Here is a 21046-nt window from a genome sequence, read left to right on the forward strand (position 1 = left end):
CTCCTCAAATCCTATTCAATGCAAAAAGGCATTTTGTCACTAACCTATAATAAGGCAATGTGTTATAATTGGAAAACCAATGATCAGGATCAATTACTAAATTGATGAATTGGCTATACATAATCGAAAGCCGGGGGCATCAGACCATAGTGAATGATCTAACTTTAGGACGTAAAATTTGGTTTAACTGTGATGATGATGGTCATTGTTATCCAGATTGCGTAAGATTTGCATAAGGAATCAAATAACCACCATGTACCTTCCGTGCATATGAGGTCACACCACGATGGGTTAATTTCAAAAGGTTTGGAAGTATTGGACAATGCATGCAAGTGGGAATAAATGTGGATATTAACTGACCAGGGCCTGTGGTCACAATGGAACGAAAGGAAAGTGCCGTGGCTAATTGTAACTCCGTTTCTTTTTCCCAGTATCATTATTCAAACTGAATTCTACAAATCTGGCCAATATATGAAAATGCGAGAAGAGATCTATGATTTAGTCTACTAGTGAAACTTTTTGAGAAAAAAAAAAACCAGCGTAAAATAAAATTAGTATTTCCATCAAAACTGGATAATTAGCATTTTTAAATAAATTCAGACTCACATTTCTGGAGGTGCATATTCTGGACTAAACATTCTGTATCCTTCCTTGATGTTTTTGTAGAACTTGGAATCCACGGGCATTCCGGGGTAGGGACTGCTTCCTGTTAAAGAAGATTCTATCTATTACTTTATGATTTTAATTACAGGTTTATTTGTATTGATTGACCAATCTGCTCCAGGGGACTCTATTTTAAATGGATTTCTGTTTTAAAAATGAGAGTGGTAAAACATCCAGGAAACAAATGCAGGTAGTTCTTGACTTAGGATCACAATTAGCCATATCTATTCATCTCCTATCCCTAGAGCTAGGGCCTTTGCTAGCAGTGGTGGCTCTTCCGTCCCAAGGATCAGCCCACAGATTTCCACTGCTCTCCTCTCCTCTGCCTTTTGCACATCAGGCCCTGGACCCAGCTGTTCCATCTCTCCCTCATCAGTCACTCCATATCTGGAGGCTGTTGACCTTCCATCTGAGGGCTGATGGATGGTCCAGGCTCTGCCTCTATCTCCGACAGCTCCATTCCCTCTTCCCCCTCAAAACTCTCAGATTGCCCCGACTCCCACGCCTCCTCCTCCTCCTCCTCTGATTTGGCTGCTGGAGGGGCCAGCAGCCGACAGGCCACAACGCTACCTGTATAAAGAACATACGTAATCCCCAGGGGTATGTTTACCTAAAGAGAAGAGTTCCCAAAGAAGAATTCCGTAAGACCAAACATCGCTCTCAAAGGTGTACACACATTCAAAGATACTCTCAGGGGCCATCCACTTCACAGGAAGCCGTGCCTGGGCAGAAAAAGGAAGAACATGTTAACCCCCCCAAAAAAAATCAATAAAAGATCTTATCCTACGCAAAGTGAAAATCAACAGTTATTTGACAGAGCTTTCACTGGATTAAACATTTAATTGAATGCCTCGGTTAGCTTTCAGTACATTAATTGTTAATTAATCTTGTTGTTATGAATTTGCATGTAATCAAATGTATCATAAAAACAGTCCCTTGTTGCTGGAGGAACACTACAAGAATACTAAAGATTAAACTTTTTTTTGTGGTTGTTCCCCTTCAACAATTAAAGAGACCAAGTGCCCCTGAGAACTTGTACTTGTTTTCCTTTGGGGAAGAACATCAGCAATGGGTAGAGCAGATTGAAACCATCTGTTGCCATACAAGAAATGGAAATTACTGTCTCTCTTTTACCCTCCCTTTCAGAATGAGCACATATGATCCTGGGCAGAAGGGCCAGTAAATTAGTAAATTAAGGATAATGTCAAAACTGTATAAATACTGTTAAACATGCTGTTAACGTCAAGCCCAGTAAATTGAAAAGTAGCTTCTTGGCTTGTCATCTGAAGCTTTTATTGATGAATAACTAAGTTATTTAATAATTATGCAGTAATTTGATTCCCAACACAGAAGAAAACACAATAGAAATGGGCACCGATTGTGCCATATAATATTAAACAACCCCACCAAGATACTGAAGGAAATGTTACTTTAAAGGTTTTATGAAACTTCATTCTGTCTCTTAGAAGTGACTAACAATCTGCTTTTCGTGAATGAAATGAATGAATGAATTCCTTTCCTGGCTGCTCTTGTAAATAATTTCCTTTGAGATGGACAATATGATTACCATCTCATCTCACTGGATTCAATTTAATTGCAGTTGTATCTGAGCTCCAATTCCCAATTGTGTGGCCTTGTGTACGTTAGATTTAATTTGCCGCAATTTTCCACTTGAACTGACCAAAGACTTTGAGGACAACAATTTTCCCGCGTCCTATGATTATTGTTTTCATGAATCCCACGTATTCTGTATCTTTGTTAATTTAAAATTCACATCTTCATCCATTTGCAATTCCTTTCAAGTCAAAATCATGTAAACTCAGCTTTAAATTATTACCCAAGTAATCCAGCAAAAGTTGGATCTTGGATATAAATTCCGTCGACTACATTAAAAAAAACCCATCTGGAATTTGGATTTGTCCAATATATAGACCCACGGGTTTATGTTTTTAATCGCTACTATACAATTCATATTCTTTGTTACAATTTCTATTGCAAAGTATTATTATTGTTGGCTTTGTTACTTAAATCAGACTCATTATACATTTCATCCAATGATAACCACTGCATGGTACAAGAATCATACATTTATTTTGAAGTTTAGGAAAGTAATCTGCATTACTATTTCAATTAATTGTATGAAGTAAAACTTTTAAATGAGTGGTAAATTCTATATCAAGAATGAATCGAATCATTCTACTGTATAGTGCAATATTAATGCAATACCAGGGGTTTTCAATTCAATGTATAGAATGTGAAGGGTGTGTGTTTGTGTTAATTTTCATGGTCATAATGTACACTAAAGGTGGTATTAATTTCATTGTACGAGGTGCAATGACAATAAAATAAAATAAACTAGAATTATTGCTAAAAGCCAAATGAAATGCTGACTCCTGTCCCTTTAGAGCAAGATCAGTATTTCCTTAACATGTGCTTTAGGTTAGCTAAGATACAGTAAAGGAACATCTTCTACCTTCTTGGGTCCAATTACAAATATCCATTTTTCTAAATCATTCTGACCACAGAACAGGCAACTCAAGATAGTAAAAGCTCTTAATCCAGGCAAATGGAATGCAATTTACTTGTTGCCCACCTGCAAGCTGTTATCCTGCAATTTAGAACAACCAAGTTGCGGATAATTAGCCAGAAGCTAGAAAGGATACCTGATCTCACAATTCATTTGGTCAAGCAAATACTGTCCCTATTAAGGGGCTTCCAGACTGGAGTTTGCTTGCTTGTGTAATAATATTTGCTAGCTCCGTAAAATGCCTACGTCCCACTTTGAATTTAACAGGAAAAGCAGTAAAAAAAAAAAAAATTGTGCTAAAAGGAAGAAACACAGGCTTTTGTGTTCCAACCTCAGATGAACTGAATCTTCATTATCACAGACTGCTTCAACGACATCACCAATACACAGGAACAGATTACAAGTTTAAAATAAAAACTGGAATAACAACTTTACTGTCACTTTGAATGTACACTAATTGGCATACATTAAAATGAAATTTCGTGGCATATACAGCTCTCAAAGGGTCACCACCTCCAATATAGACTACATAACCATGATAGAATAAATAAATACAAAATTATGCAAATGCCCATATATAGTATATGACATAGCGAACCAACATAGTCTAGTTTGGATCATGAATACATCTACATGGCGAGAAAAACGAATTTTGTGAGTTTACCAGACGGATGGCCTAGGGAACAAAGCTGATACAGAATTTGGTAGTCCTGCTAGAAGTACTTCGAAACTTCCTCCCAGAGGGGAGCAGCAGAAACAGACCATGAAGTGGGTGTGTGGGGTCTCTAACAAGGCTTTGAGCTCTAAGCATCCAGCGCTTATGTGCAGTATCCTGAATAACGGGAAGTGAGCTTCCTATAAGCTTCTCAGTTGTCCTTACTACTCTCTGTATGGACTTTCCATCTGAGGCACTGCTGCCACCAAATCAAACAGTGGTTTGGTGAAAAAGTTCAAAGAAGAGATGAAGAAGTTTATATCGGGGAAACCATTTGCAACGAGCTAATGAAAGGCAGAAGGAAGCGTGCCTTTTGTTTGGAAAACCAGACAAATCTGGGGGTTCCCTCTCCAAGCTTTCTAATCTTTAGAGGGAAGAATCACTTACTAGAGCTAGTTGCTGGGATTTATGGTCATAAACTAAAATTTGATGCTACCATCGAGAGACATAGGCTGGACCAAACATACTTACATTTCCTTTGACCACATAATTTGAGTCATTCCTGATGTCTCTTGCAAGGCCGAAGTCACAGATTTTTGTTATCCGTCCATGAGTAAGTAATATATTCCTTGCTGCCAGGTCTCTGTGAATGCACTGAAGAAATACAATTGCAGAATGTACATGTAAGGCAAGTAATTAGGACTGCAGAAAAAACAATTGATACCAACCTGCCCTCCCCATTGAGGACCTGTATACTGCATGAATCAAAAAGAGGGCTATGAAAATACTTACAGACCCCTAACATCCTGGACATAAACTGTTTCAACTCCTACCCTCAAAACAATGCTATTGAGCACTGCACACCAGAACAACTAGAGACAAGGACAGTTTTTTCCTCAAAAGCCATCACTCTGCTGAACAAATAATTCCCTCAACAGTGTCCAACTATTTACAAAGTCTGCACTACTGTTACTATTAATCTTCTCATCACTCCTTATTGCCCATCCCATCCCACTTGTGACTGTAACTTTGTTGCTTGTATTTACATTGACTATTTCCTAGTATGATTTGACTGCTTCTTGTACCCTATGACTATTAGTAAGTGTTGTACCAGATGATTCTTGACTCTTGATGAATGTATCTGTTCTTTTTTATGTACACTGAGAGCATTTGCACCAAGACAAATTCCTTGTATGTCCAATCACACTTGGCCAATAAAGAATTCTATTCTATTCTATTCTATTCTATTCTATTCTATTCTATTCTATTCTATTCTATTCTATTCTATTGTATTCTATTCTATTCTATTCTATTCAGACTAAAGTACTGACAGCCAACGCTTCCACAAAAGCAAAATCACTGGCCTGATCCACAAAAACACACTGACATAATGGAGACCTAGACGATGAACAGACCTATGGAACAGCTGTCCTGCCCTACATAAGAGGTACTACAGACAAAATCAGTAAGATACTACACAGGCATCACATCAAGACTGCCTTCAAAACAGACAGAAAAATAGCAGCCATCCTAAGAAACCCCAAAGATAAAATTGACCTGGAAAACCAAGGCATATATGAAGTCCCCTGTGCATCATGCCCTGCCACATACATAGGACAGACCAATAGAAGAATAAGTACCCGCCTGGATGAACACAAAAATGCAGTAAAAAAAGCTGGAACACACTTCCTCACTAGTCCAACACATGAAAGCCACAGGTCATAGCATCGACTTCAATGGCACCCAAACCCTAGCCACTGTAGAAAACCACAGCTACAGAATTATCAGAGAAGCCATAGAGATTGAAAAAAGACCTGAAAGCATGAATAGAAGAGATGACTCCACCAGACTGTCAATTATTTGGAAGCCTCCACTCTCAAAAAAATCTCCACACCACAAGCCAGGCAAACACCTGGGCACAAACATACTCCCCCTGATACCTCCAGCTCAAACACACCCCAACCAGGCACCCAGATCAAACCTAGCTTCCTAATAAATAATAGCCGTCCATTTACTCGGAGCCAAGCCGCACTAAAAGCCTCCAATACAGGAAACACAATGTTGCCAGCCAATCAAGGCAAAAAAAAAGCTACAAAACAGACAGAAGATATTAGAAACACCAATCAAGCAGAACACAGCAAACTCCAAGACCAATAAACACAGACCAAGACTCCCAAACAATCAGGATGAAGAAAAAACCATTCTGGCACACAGTAGGCTAGCACCAAATTTAAAACAGAAATGGCTGTGAAAGTCTGACTCACAGACGAACACAATACAGAAGCCTGATAATGGCAGATGAGATTCTGCCGAAACATTGCTACAACTTTAAAAGCACAACTATAATGACGTGGGAAAATACCCGAACAAAGCAGAATACCATACATGTAAGTACCCGCGAAAACTTAACACACACACACACACACACACACACACACACACACACACACAATGATCCTATATTAAGACAAAAAGTATCAATTTCAACCTTGTACAAATATCCGTTCACAGGTCATATCATTAAGATCACAATTTCCTGATAGCTCAAAACATGCTTCAGAAGAATGTTCTGTGGAAACCAATGGCGAATGCTTCTATGTAAACTTCAGGTTCAGAATGCATTTGGTCACTATTTCTAAATTAAAGTATAATCTTATGGCTTTTGGGACAGAATCTGTGGGCCACAATTTTGGTGGTTTGAGTCTGGAGAGAGAATTTTGATCTTAAGAGGAGTTGCACCTGATTTCCCCCTTCTTTTACACAAGCCCACAAGGCTGCATCTTGTTTAGATTTGGGCATTCTCATTTCGGAAACCAACGAGAGGGTTATCACAGATGTCAGAGGGGGAGGAATAGAAGAAGTCATTCCCAGGCGCCAATCCAAAAGGCTATTGATATTGACAATATTATCTAATTTATTTCCAGTAACACAAGGGTTCTCTAAGCACAACATTGTACATTTGAGGCCAAGCGTGCAATGTAATATTTTTTTTGAAGTTATACAACAGGGCACTGAAGAACTTGCAGATTTCTTACCTATCTGCAATTGCAGATGCCTTGCCAAAAAATGGTGTTAGACACTGCCTATCTGATATATAGGCAAAGACTGGAAAAAAAGGGACCAGAATTCCTAATGATTCTACAAGATAATACAAGATTCTACAAGATTGCACTTCTCTAAAGATTTATTAACAATGAAAGTACAGAGAACATTGTGATTCTTATACGAAAGGGAGGAAGTATGATAATCTAATATCATTCCATACATATACATATATTTAAAAAAAATCTATTTTCTTGAGTCTCTACTTACATTTTTAGATGAAAGAAAGCTCATCCCCTTTGCTACCTGGTAAGAAAAACTTAACAGATCTTCAACATCCAGAGCTAATTCATCATCTTCTAAAATGGCAACCGTGACATCCTGATTAGCCAATGACCCTAAGCAGAACATGTGGGAACAATAAATGGGAGAAATGATGTGACTTGGAAACAGAGCAGACATTTTATCAGCAGAGCATGGCACCAAGGTCCTACAGAAATGCTATTCAAATACATTCTATTTATTTGATGCTATTTAATGTTATTTAGTTTCTTTAAAAAAAAGAATATAAATTCCCCCAGCCAACGTAACATTGTAAAATTGTTTTCACTTCTTTTAACCTAAACTTTATTTTAACTGGCATGTGTAAACAAAAATCAACAATTTCAGAACAAAAGTTCCCACCCTTTTTTCCAATTACCTAGTCTTTTAGTGGTTTTGGCGTGGACAACTTGAGAAACTCCCGGTTTCATGTCCATGTACTCACTGGTGGCATCACTGTGTGGAAAGCAGAGGAAACATGAGATTAATTCATACATGGCATTCAAATAAAGAATACCTTTTACAAGAACAAAGGAAGCATGTAAAATCTTCAATTGCTAAATAAACCACATTTCTTGAAAAGAAACCAAAATCTATTATTAACCTGATGAAAGGTGAAGACAGACACCTGGCTATGGGACTGAAGATGCCACTGTGAGCGCTATATTTGAATTCTGACATTTTACGGGAAAGGCTCTTAGAATTAATAATGAAAAGGCAGTTTCAATAAGAAGTTGTTTGGGCTGAAGAAGGTTAATCTTCTTTACAGAACCAAAAAATTTTCCTTTTCCAAAAGCTATCTTATTGTAGGAAATTCCCTTTATTAATTGACGGACCTCCTGAGAAATGACTTATCGCTGATTTTGTTTGAATAACACAAATTAAATAAGAAAGCAGCAGATCATAATGTTAAGAGGTCTTTTTGCATGCAGATAATTTCTTGTTAGAAGGAATAGTTAATCTTGACCTGATAAGTTTTTTATCTGATTATTTATACCTCCTGAAAGAATTTCTACTTCATATTATATACACTTTGGGCAAAAATTATTTAAAAATTAAAAGGTTCGGACCTCTATTAGCATCTGTAGTTATTTCCATTTTTTCTAACTGGCTGTCAGATCCAGGTGAACTTTGGCTAGCTCAAAAAACTATGAAGAAAAGAATTTCTTTGTTTATCTAAAAGACACAGAGATAATGTTTAATAAGAATTAAGAAAGGGGATTCTGCAAGGTGATAAGCGGTAATATAAATGTATTTGAAGTTATAAACTATTTAGAAAACAGGGAAAGGTAGATTATCAAAATGAAAGATTAGAACTGGTATTTTTTATTGTTATTGGACTGCTTGTTAAACTATATATGGATATAAATGGAATAAATGTGAAAAAAGAAAAATTATAAGTTTATTATCTGTGTTTAATGTATGTATAGAATATTGCTGAAATGAGTTATGAGGATTGTTGCAAGGAGATTAGTATCAGTGTTTATGACTAATTGAATAGATTGTTCTTTCTGAAATTATAAATAATTTCTATGTAATAGAATCTGACCTAAAAGGTATATATGTTATGTAGTTGTTAGGAGATTATTATTAATTTTTTAGGTAATAATTAAAGATTAAATGCATATTGGGATTTAAAGGGGAAGTTAATTAGAGAATATATAAGTTATGGGGTGGCACACTCCAATTAGTAATTGTGGGGGGAAATCTCTTTGAAATGTTTGAATTGAATTAGAATTTGTGAATTGATGAAATAAGAATACGTGATGAAACTGCACACCTGAGAGTTAAAAGTATAATAGTATAATGAATATGAAGGTATGAGATATGAAACTAAATGTGAAAGATGAGTATGTAATATAGTCATGTTTGTACGGGAGTGTGAAAACCTGGAATCATGCTGTTCGCTACAAAGAGATGTTTTTAAAATGTGAAAAATGAAATAAAATTTTATTAAGAAATGAATTTCTTAAGCACGTTGATAAGAGACCATGTAATAGTAACTATAGTTATTGGGGGCCTGAATAATTTGGTTAATTAATGGAACAATATTTGTGACCCAATGGGTTAGTTGGAATAAATGTCCAAAGGAAATGAACTGGACCGTGATTCCTAAAAAAAATTGTAAGTCTCAAACTAAGCGGATTTGTCACAACAATCCACCTTAACAAGCTGCTTTGTTTTTACCAATACAAGCTGCTTTGTTTGAATACAAGGCACCTCGACATCACCAAAACACCACTGCTGAACCTCCTTGAATGACCATTTCATTTTGCCAACTGGGGCTCTCTACACCCAGAAGTTCTTGTTCTCAAGCAAAGCACTGAGACTTCTTGTCCACTTAGAAGGGATCTGTAGGGCAGCGGCCCCAACCTCTTGGGCACCAGAGACCGTTCCAGGGAGAGAGGTTTTCCCATGGACTGGAGGGGGCATGGTTTTGTGTGTTGCCTGCATCCCATGGATGGGGCTATGCTTGTTGGCGCGGCCCGGTTTCTGGCATAGCGCGGCCCAGTGCCAGTCCACAGACCAAGGGTGGGGACCCCTGTTGTAGCAAATGGCCAAGGGAGGAGGGGTCAAATGCATCATCAGTCACGAGTCTCTTTGCGCCCACAACAGATGTTACATCCAGCCCACCTTGAACTGCTGTGACTCATTATCTACTACCAATTTGCTTGGGCTCATTAGTAGCTCAGATTCTTGTAGAGAACTTATGCTTGCAATAAATCTTTATATCCATTTGAATTGCCTGGATTTCCTGATTTCCCTGGCACTTGACAGAGTCACTGCTTCCTGTCTGAAAAAGTGCTTCCCTGAAATTCCTAAGGACGCTAAATGCCCTTAGAAGCCCTATGTATTGGTTATTAAATCAGATTGCTGTGCCCATTGTGTTTAAGATATAAATACTTCCTCTCTGGATTACAAATATCTTAATCAGTAGTTGGTATTAAAATTGATGCTTTCTTAGAAAGCTAACTTTCTACTCCAGAGCTTCTGTTTGTCCTATAATGCAGACATATCAGAAAACCAACTCCATAGGATACGGCAGGAGTGGGCAACTATCACCCTGTTTATATCCTGTGGACTTCAACTCCCAGAATTCCTGAGACAGCATCCCTGGGTTACAGTAATACACTATTACAAGTGCACCTGTATTTTACCTACCCTCTCTCTTATATCCCATCCCACTGAGTCAGGGAGGAGTCGATTTCTCTTAATTCCACCTATTTTCTCTCAACTTAAGGAACGCTTCTTATAGTTGTCTCTATAAGATTCTGAATATTCCCTTCACAGCCATCTCTGTGGCTCTCTATGGCTTGGCAAAGTGATAATTATAAACCCCCAACATTCTGTCTGATTCCCAAATCACAATACTCAAGTTTCCAAAGCTGTGTGATACAATTTTGTCATGACAAAATAAAAGACAAAAACCGGTGTTGTAGGTTTCCATTCAAGCTTAACACATCAAAGTTACTCAAAAATACATTCCCCCAATGTGACCCACCCTCAGTTCCAGCTGTTCAGATGAACCCATTATACAAGTATCTTGACCTACTGCCATTAGCTGGGCATTGTGGCTCTCTACCATTCTACCTCTCTTTTTGAAATATATAGCAGGTAGACAATGAAATGTTGTTCAGCCCCAGATGAATGCACAGAAAATGTAACTATAACATCAGAAGAACAATTGAAACTCCCTCTTAAATAGAAGACTACGCGCCGAAGACTTGCACCGTTAATCCAGAATTTGCATCCTTGCACAGATATCAGCTTCTTGGGTGGATATGGACCCAAACTATTTAAAAAACTTACATGAAAGACACACAGAGTATATCCCGTACCGGACACAATTCTGAAGAATGGTGAATTTATAAATACTGTAAAAAGAATCAACACCCATACTCCCCCCCGGTGCCTGTACAGCTCTTGTAAAACAGGCACAAATTTCTGAAAGCCAAAAAAGCATACAAAAATGCACTATGATTTCCTGGGAATAACTGCCAACTCTGGCGACACAGCCTTACTACATGCGTTCTTTCTGATAGAGGATGTTCTTGTAAACAGCAGTTTCTTCAGGCCTCTGGCAAATGAAGGAATCTCGTTTCCTCCTTAGGAAATTCAAAAGGTCGCCATAACAGCAATATTCAGTGATGACCAGAGTAGGACCTGCAGATGCAAAGGAAGTGTGAAGCGTGGGTGAATTCTGCATTCTGTCTGAGACTTTACAAAAAAAAAATTCTTTTAAAAGATTATTTGTCCACATGTACAAAAATGGACCTTTTCAAAGCCGCACTATAGATTAGTGTTTTGGCTTGAAAAGTCAGAGCAGAATTACATCAGCAATTCAGAAGCTGGGTTTTCATCCCGATTAGAATGCTGTCGTTTCCAATTAATTTTCCCCGCACATCAATAGGACTGCAGTGCAGAAACACACATATGCACGCACACTAAGTAAATCCTGTGTTAATGGCACAAACCAGATACATCTGCTTCATTTTAAAGACCCCTTCCTGAAGAAACATCTCCGTTCCAAATACAAGCTTTTAACATTTATTCCTTTGATTTACCCCATTTATTATTCATATAGTAATGTTAGAAACAACATTAAATATTATAGTTCTCAGTGTAATAGAGAGGAAAAAAGCACACATTTGGACAGAACAGCTTTTAAGACTGAAAGCCAGATGCTTATGACTTTTAGAAAACATATTAAAAGATCACAACATGATAGAATCAGGTTGTCTGTAGTACAAAATATTTTTATATCAAAAATGCGTGTTCCAAGTGCCCGGCTGGTAATTTAAAAAATGAAATATATAATAATATTGTCTGGAATTTCAATTATTGAATGCTGGCTCATACGAGTAGATCATAATAATTCTCTTCACTATCTTAAAGCATATTTTGGCAACTATCCTTCTAGAGCAGTGGTCGCCAACCAGTGGGCTGGGGACCACTGGTGGTCCGTGAGAAAATTATGGTGGTCTGCAGAGAAATGTCACCCCCAAAGCACCCCCCCAAAGCAATTAATCCAGGCTGTGAGGGGACACAAGGCTGCGCCGCCCACATGACCCGCTGGAACACAAGGCTTGCATTGAAAACAACATGAGGTAGTGAGGGGAGGGGGGGAAGGGCGGAGAGGGGAACTTGGCCTGGCCACTGGGCTGCTTCTTTCTTCTTCTGCTTTTGGCTGCACGCAAGGAAAGCAGCAAAAGTCTTTCTTTCTCTCCCCCAAACTCTGCCAGAAATGAGTCTTTGGGACCCTGCAAGGCCTCCTGCTCCAAGAGGCTGCGCTGGCAAAGACTCATTTCTGGCAGAGTTTGGGGGAGAGAAAGAAAGACTTCTGCTGCTTCTGCTGCTTTCCTTGCATGAAGCCAAAAGTCTCTCTTTCTCCCCGCTCTGAGAACGGAGCTGGAGATGGGATCCTGCGATCCCAAATAAAGAATGATCGATTGGTAGGAAAACGGGGTGGGGAATTTTTCTGCAACTTTTGGGGGGATTTTTCCAGGGTCCCTGGTCTGCAGGATTTAAAATTATAAGTTTGGTGGTCTCTGAGGTCCAAAAGGTTGGCGATCCCTGTTCTAGAGGGTTTGCCAAAGTAAAATTACTACTTGTTTATGTTGAGATGGATATCATAAAAAGAACTTTTAACCACTGGCAGGTGCAGAAAAACACAGTTAAAAGACATGGATAAAGCCTTATATGTATAATACAGTAGATAATCAAAGTACGCAGTTTGAAGGCTCCTGATTGGTATTTTGGTAAGTCAAATGGATTCACTCTGACAATACTTTTTTTTTTCTCCACCCACAAAAGATAAGACTGCATTCTATGTTTACTGAGAACCTTTGGACCGTTCTCCCACAGTTTGCTCCAATTAGTATTTGAAGCTTTGCAAACATTTGTGTTACCTGAACATGCTGATGGCCTCTTTTATATTTACATTATGCCCTTCTGTCTTTATGACATGTCCCAGTCTTGGAGTAGAATAATCATCAGCACAGTATGCCGACTGGGTTCAAAATGAAAGGATTACTTATTTATGATGAGATACATAGACATTATGAATTCCTCAGGGTGCCACAGCAATCAACCCCAGAAGAAATGAAAACAGCTTTCCGTCATGGCTTGGCCTCAAATATACACAGCCAGGCCCTTGTTCTTAGAAACTCTTGATGCGTGAATGGCTATCCTTCCTTCTCTTCTGACCGCGCTCAACAAACACTTGTCAGAATCCTACCTCCAATAGTACAGGCTCCAAGTAAGTTCACAATATTGATGTGATTGCCAAGGTAACTCAGCACCTTCAATTCTGACATGAGGGCTTCTTTTTCGGTGAAATGAGCACTGGCTAAAAAAAAGAAAAAATGGAACTCAGCAAATGGAAGCGAATCAAAAAAGGAAGGAGGAAGAAGGAATACTAGATATGTTTCCCTTTTTTGACTTTACAGTATTAAAAAAAAAACAGTAAAAGTGGGGTAAAAACCAACCCTATTGTGAAGTATTCCAATATCCAAGAATGAGTCTGGTCCCATATCGCCTGATTGTAGTGTTTTTCACACTTACAACCATTGCAGCGTCCTCATGGTCACATGATCAAAATTCAGATGTGTTAAGAGTTTGCGGCAAAAATTCAAGTCCAAAAAACACACAGAGGACTGACTCAGCAGGATCATTAACTTCTTTATAAACATAATAATATGAGTAAAGTTTACAATACTATTTGCAGATTCTTTCAACGTAACGTAAGCAAAAACACAAACAGCAGCAGCAGCTCAGAGCAGATATCAGACTCAGAAATGAAGTCTAGTTTCAGTTTCAATTCTCAGCAAAGCACACAGAGCCCAACCACATCCAGGTGGTCAGTTCCCATTGGCTGGTTTGTTGCCATGCTTTCTCAACTTGGCTGACTTTGTTAACCATGTCTCTGCCAATGAATAAATACATTCTGACAAAGAGGCTTAGCCAAAAAATGGCTCAAGATCCAGATGGATCTTGACAGAGTAGAACACTGGGTTGTATCTAACAAGATGAAATTCAATGTAGAGGAAAGTAAAGTCCTACACTTAGGCAAGAAAAACCAAAAGTTCACATATAGACTGGGTGAAACCAGGTTCAATAGCAGGAACTGTGAGAGGGATCTTGGAGTCTTAGTGGACAACCAGCTAAGTATGAGCCAGCAGTGTGCACAGCAGCAGCCAAAAAAGCTAACACAGTCCTAAGTTGTATTAACAGAGGGAAACAATCAAGATCAAGTAAGGTAGTAATACCACCCTATAAAGCCTTAGTAAGACCACACCTAGCATCCAGCTTTGGTCACCATAGTATAAAAAAGATGTTGAGACTCTAGAAAAAGTGCAGAGAAGAGCAACCAGGATGATTAGGGGACTGAAGGCTGAAACATAGGAATAATGGTTACAGGAACTGGGCTTGGCTAGTCTAGTGAAGAGAAGGACCAGGGAAGACATGATAGCAGTCTTCCAATATTTGAGGGGCTGCCACAGGGAGGAGGAAGGGGGTCAAGCAATTTTCTAAAGCACCTGTAGACCATACAAGGGATAATGGATGGAAACTGAACAAGGAGAGATTTAACCTGGAAATAAGGAGAAACTTTCTGACAGTGAGAACATGGTACAGAAGTTGCCTTTGGAAATTGTGGGAGCGCTATCAGTTGAAACTTTCAAGAAGAGATTGGACTGCCATTTGTCAGAAATGGTATAGGGTCTCCCACTTGGGCGGGGGATTGGACTAGATGACCTACAAGGTCCCTTCCAACTCTGATTATCTGATATCTGAAATAATAATTTAAATAAATGATTGGGAAGCTAGGTTAATATGCGTAATGTACATAATATACACAAGCGAATAGAGGCCGGGAACATTCTTGAAAAATAAAATGGAGGGTCCAGCAGTATTTCATGGATCTTCTGGTATGAAGGTGGGGGGAGGGAAAGCAACCAATTACAACCACCCCAGTGAGTATTTTGTGAATGGCTCTAAGATTCCTATTGTGCCTGCCCTTTGGAACAACAAACCCCTGCAGATTAGTTTGGCCCTGGCCTCGCAGCTGTTTCCTCTGTCTTCAAAGGACATGGAGCCTGTAAGTTGGATGAGCTGTGATCTTTGTTGACATGAAGGTGATGGGTCGAGGTTTTTATTACACTTGAGTACCATTATGTGCCCTTATGCATTATTAATGGGCCAGTGTGGTTTATTGTTATTATTTTCATCCTGTTGATTTGAATCCTTATGTTCTCTGTCCAGAATTCCAATTGCAAATTGGGTGGTTATGCAATGTAATAAATATGTATATATCAAGCTCTTAAAAGAGCCATAAATGCCAGTAGGGATTCCTGGTGCATTAGATCAGATTCTTTCCTTGCGTGATACAAATGGTCTGTGGGAATGTCCTTAAGAGAGAGAGAGAGAGAAGAAGAGGAAAAGTTGCAGCCAGGGCGATGATGATTAGGTAAGAGATTTCTCAGCCCGCAAAGGGAATGGGGACATGCCAACATCTCAGGAGGAAACCTCCCTATTTCTCTGGAAAGCAACGGCAAGTGGAAGGCGGATGTCCTTTGAGACATGCACGATTGATGTCTGCTTTTCAAGTCAGTTCAGACAAGACATCCAAATACTAACACTACCTTTATTATTGTAAAATTACAGTAACAGAATCTTGCAGCCTCCTGTTATAGAGGCTTAAAAACACCGCAGACTGGCCTTGATTTATGTGCCTTGAAAAGCATCACAACTTCAAAAAGCAACTTCACTTTGATATGTTAACACATGTTATTTACTGGTTTTGAAAATGTCTCACTATATATTTTGATTTTGAAGCTCTTAAGGGACAAACCCAATTCATTCCGACTGTCCTCCAAAATAAGGCAGGGTTACTAGGGTATATTGACCTTTCTGAGGGAACAACTTGGTTGTGCAAGTTCTTCTCCAAAGAAGGTCTCCTGCTCCAACTTTGTAATTTTACAGAAAATTAATCAAGACAATCGTGATACTCAAGGTAAGCTTCACAGTTGCTGTTGTTTTTAAAGAAATCTGAGTTTCAGATGGTTTAAGAACTGAAGAGCTGAAGAAGCTCCTTCGATGAGAAGTAAGAAGTGAAACATCTTCAAAGAAAAAACAGAAAGTCCAGTTGCCTCTTGAAAAATCACTTTTGTGTTTCAAGAACAGTTGATATTTTACAGTATCAACTGTTGTGGGATGATGGTGACTTTACTGTTTTCCCTTCCACAGGAAATGGAATGTGAAAACATTCTGATTATCTCTTTCCTCCTCATACAAATAAAAAGAACACTAAGAGGTTTTAATTACGTTTCTTTCTTTTCTTTGCTTCTTCATCAAAGCTTAAACACTTTACATTCAGACTACCCAGTTTTGGCTCACTCATGCTTTCAGTTTGGTTACCTGTGTCCAGACATGGCCACATTTCATAGTACTCCTCACTTTAGGGAATGAAACAGGTTTTATTTTATTTTTATTTTATTCTATTCTATTAATTAGGACCTACAGTATCAGAGCTTTACGTGGCAAGAAAGAAATTCTCCATCCAAAAACAGGCTAGCTACTTCCCCAGGGAATTTTATTTCTGAACTTCTTCTGTCCAGGATGAGAACATTTAGACTAAGCAAGCTTCGTCCAGTATGGCCTATCTCTGGCCCATTTTCATTCTGCTCTCCTGGTTTCCTATTTTTCTCTATCCTTCTCCTTGCCATCCAAGCTAGAGCAACATACCCCTCTTCATACGGTTGCCAAGTTCATCTTCGGCCTCTAGAATGAAGGTTTCTGTATTACGGCCAGCAACCTGACATCTATCTCTGATGTTGTCCCAAAGATGCTTTTTTTTTCAAGAGGCAGCTGGACTTTCTTTGTTGTTCCTTGAAGACGTTTCCCTTCTCATCCAGGAAGCTTCAAGTCTGACTGCAGTCAGAACTGAAGAAGCTTCTTGGATGAGAAGCAAAATGTTTTCAAAGAAAAACAGAGAAAATCCAGCTGTCCTTCCCAAAAGCACTTCTGGGACAACCATGACCTGGATGACTGAGAATCTCCATAGACATACCTCTCCTGTTGATATCTGGCTTAGCTTCTGATAGTATGCGCTAATGTCTGCATTTGATTCAGATGGCAAATCCCTCTAAGAATACAGGGTTATTGTGAAGCTTTGGAAGCCCAAGGGAAGAGATTTTAAAAATTAAACCAAAGGAATTCCAAGGAACTTACATTTGAGCATTTTCACTGCCACTCTTGTTGTTCCATCAGGTTTGAAGAGACCATAGGCAGTAGCTTCAACGACTTTCCCAAAAGCTCCAGCTCCTAGAATCTTGCCTAAAGGTGTACCAAAACATGTGAAAGATCAGCACAAAACTTCCTCCAAACAGATTGTCAATAAAGTTAACCATGTATAAAATTGGGTGATCTGAAAGCAATCAGAGAGCTCTCTGGATTCCAAAGCAAATTACAAAGACAAGAGTCCCACTATATCTGTTCTAGAAAAGAGCCAGAAACCACTAGATAGTAGGAAGAACTGTTGTTGTTTTTTGACAGCTCAGAACCTATCCTATTCCTCTCTCCTCATTCTTTCATTAGCAGGAGCATGGTGGCTAGTAGTGGTCTCTGGGGACATCCTCCACCCCAAACTTCTAAGGGTTATTGTTTCTGACTTCCAAGCAGCAATGGAAAAGGAGAAAGCAGGAGGGGTAGCAATGCTTTCACTTCCGCTACTATTTCTATTAGCATGTAAGTTTATTAATAGTATTGTTACTGTTATGATGATCGGGAAACAGCAAGATTCCAAATACAAGATGCAAAAACTGTTCTTTTTGTTGCTATTGAGCGGTAATACTGGTATTCACAACTCGAGATATATACAATCCTACCATGACAGGTTAGGCAACTTAAAAACGTTACACAAAGAGTAGGCATCCAGAAATCATCCAGGTGTTTGTTCTGCTTTCACTATATTTATCCATTCATGTGCCTTACTTTGATAGTTACTACCTAAAGCAAGGGTTGTCCGAACTTGGCAACTTTAAGACTTGTGGACTTCAACTCCCAGAATTCCCCAGCCCGCCATGGATACATGGACGTGCCCAGAATATTTATAGGGCCATATTTAACGTATTCCATAAGGGTGGGGGAAGAAGGATAGCAAATTTAGAGCAATCTTCCTCTAAATCCTTTATTTCTATGAAACGTTTCATATGCTCGAATCTAGGACCTTGCAAGACGTATAAACAAGCTGTCTATGATTCATTAAAAAGTTGTATCCCTTTCCAGGATCAAAGCTACATTGAGAGGACTCCAATAGCTACATGAGTCTGGGGAAAAAAAAACCCTTATTTTAATAGAATTATCTCTTACGAGCAACTGTGATAGGGGCAGGAATACCAGGGCTTCCATCAAAATGACAGTATTGCTCAAATACCTCTGCTGATTTCATACGTGCATATAACACTCAAGGTAGATTTAAAGAAAGACAGGAGCTGGCATTGTGTTGGCCCAATGGTGCCCTTGATCCTAAACCCTCTACAACTGTCTGGTTTCGTTCTGCAACCCAACAAGACAGACACAAGACTCCAGAGGGTAATTAAGACTGCAGAAAAAACAATTGCTACCAACCTGCCTTCAATCAAGGACCTGTATACTGCATGAGTCAAAGAGGGCTGTGAAAATATTTACAGACCCCTCACATCCCGAACATAAACTGTTTCAACTCCCACCCTCAAAAGGATGCTACAGAGCACTGCACATCAGAACAACTAGACACAAGGATAGTTTTTCCCCAAATGCCATCACTCTGCTAAACAATTCCCTCAACACTATCAAACTATTTACTAAGTCTGCATTACTATTACTGTTAATCCTCCAATTCTTCCTTTCACACATCTCCTCCCACTTGTGACTGTATGACTGTAACTTGGTTGCTTGTATCCTAGTGATTTTATTGACTGTTTTCTAGTATGATTTGATTGCTTATTGTACCCTATGACTATTATTAAGTGTTGTACCTTATGATTCTTGACTCTTGACAAATGTATTTTTTCTTTTATGTACACTGAGAACATTTTCACCAAGACAAATTTCTTGTGTGTCCAATCACACTTGGCCAATAAAGAATTCTATTCTATTCTATTCTATTCTATTCTATTCTATTCTATTCTATTCTATTCTATTCTACCCCCTTGACCCTACCTTTGTATATCATGAGATACCATAGTATGGATGCCCTTCTCTGGAATGAACTGGTAAATCAAAACAAGAAAAATAGGCTAGGAAAAGAAAATATTTTAAAACTACATCATTATTGATACAAGGGTTCTAGAAAGATTATTGGATTGACAGCAAGATTAAATATCTGCAAACTAACCAAAACTGAGGCAGTTTCTTGGAAATTCCCATTTCTCATCATATGGAAGCTGTGTTGGATCTATGTAGATATAGTTGTTTCCATTTATTTCATCAACCACTTTCCACTGTACCTCATATTTGGGTTTCTGGAACATAAAACATGACTTTTTTAAAGTACTTAAACCGATAATGCAGTGGCAGGGGAAAAATGGTCTTCTAACAAGACACAATTACACACAATTCTTACCTGGAGATATTTATAAACAAGAATTATGACTATAACACACATCAGTCCTGCAGCTACACCAAAGCCGATTAACAATGGAGTGAAAAGGCTGCGGCTATTTTCTTGTTCTAGAGAGACACATGTAAAAATATGAAAACTTATTACCAACTTGGGTTTTTTTACACTTATTTATAAATTGCTTTCATGCAGGCAAGTTTACAAGACAGCTGGCAAAGTTTTTTAAAAAAAACAAAAAACAAAAGCAGAATATGAACATTAGTCATATTAATTAAAGCCTACACTAAAATTGTCATTCAAATACTTTAAAAGGCTAGTGAAAAAGATGGCTCTTTACAGATTTAGAAACGTTGAGGCAGCAGATGTCAAACGCAGGTACTGAAGGGTTCCATAGCAGGGATTCTCAATGTGAGCATTTTTAAGATGCATTGACTTCAACTCCCTAGCCAGTAAATTCTGGAAACTGAATCCATGCAACTTATCACTGCTCAGGTTGAAAGACACAATTCTATAGTTTGGAGGTAACCAGAAAAGACCCTCTCCAGTATCCAAAGCAAAAAAAAAGCCAAGTATTATGGAAAAAGTTGTGACAAAAATATGTGCCTTTGGTTATCAGCATTATGAAGGAACTTGGCAATTTACAAGATCAGAGTGCTATTCCTTGTTTTCAAAAGCTTGCAGAATAAATACTGTATTCTGTTTCTGAAATAACTCACAAAATTACCTTTAATGGCAAAGTTAAAGAAAGCTGACCGCCTATCAATGGTATTGGAAGCCTCACAGGTGATTGTGCTATTGCTCTTGAACATGCTGGTATCAATAGTACTTTCCACAATTATCTTTCCAAAGGAGGAAAATGTTGAATCTTTATATTTGGTTTTTACATTCACTGGAGAAACATTTGGAGAATCTGGACACCTGTTAAAAAAACAAAAACAAATCATCTGGATGAAAAACAAGAAAAGGAATACTAATAGACAGGCATACCAGGGGTTATAATGTGGCATTTATAACAAGCCTTTTCTCCTAACAAATGTCCAGTTATCCAGTCATTCTTGCTGACAGACAAGAGAATGAAAGTGACATGGTTAGGATACATCAATATTCTTGCTCCGAAATTCTTGGGAATTCTAATTTAATGCTTATCCTAATGCAGCCACTGGAGATTTGGTTGCTTTCCAGATTCACTGAAATAGTCTTATGTTAATCATGGCAATCTTAAATCTGATTAATTTCA

General features: G+C 38.5%; 1 protein-coding gene across 1 annotated transcript in view; it reads right to left on the reverse strand.

Annotated features, from left to right (window-relative positions):
- KIT (KIT proto-oncogene, receptor tyrosine kinase) overlaps positions 1-21046 on the reverse strand; it is a 111593-nt gene that overhangs the window by 12053 nt on the left and 78494 nt on the right. Inside the window, exons 9-19 of the mRNA XM_026699875.2 lie at positions 20534-20727; positions 19813-19919; positions 19585-19711; positions 17439-17543; positions 13447-13557; positions 11231-11372; positions 7588-7664; positions 7158-7285; positions 4377-4499; positions 1274-1385; positions 607-706 (exon numbers count right to left, since the gene is read on the reverse strand). Coding sequence (XP_026555660.1) covers positions 607-706; positions 1274-1385; positions 4377-4499; positions 7158-7285; positions 7588-7664; positions 11231-11372; positions 13447-13557; positions 17439-17543; positions 19585-19711; positions 19813-19919; positions 20534-20727 — 1326 coding nt within the window. The remainder of the gene's footprint in view (positions 1-606; positions 707-1273; positions 1386-4376; positions 4500-7157; positions 7286-7587; positions 7665-11230; positions 11373-13446; positions 13558-17438; positions 17544-19584; positions 19712-19812; positions 19920-20533; positions 20728-21046) is intronic.

This window comes from Pseudonaja textilis, chromosome 6 (assembly GCF_049901715.1).
Source record: "Pseudonaja textilis isolate UNSWEBS1 chromosome 6, rPseTex1.2, whole genome shotgun sequence".
Lineage (NCBI taxonomy): Eukaryota > Metazoa > Chordata > Lepidosauria > Squamata > Elapidae > Pseudonaja > Pseudonaja textilis.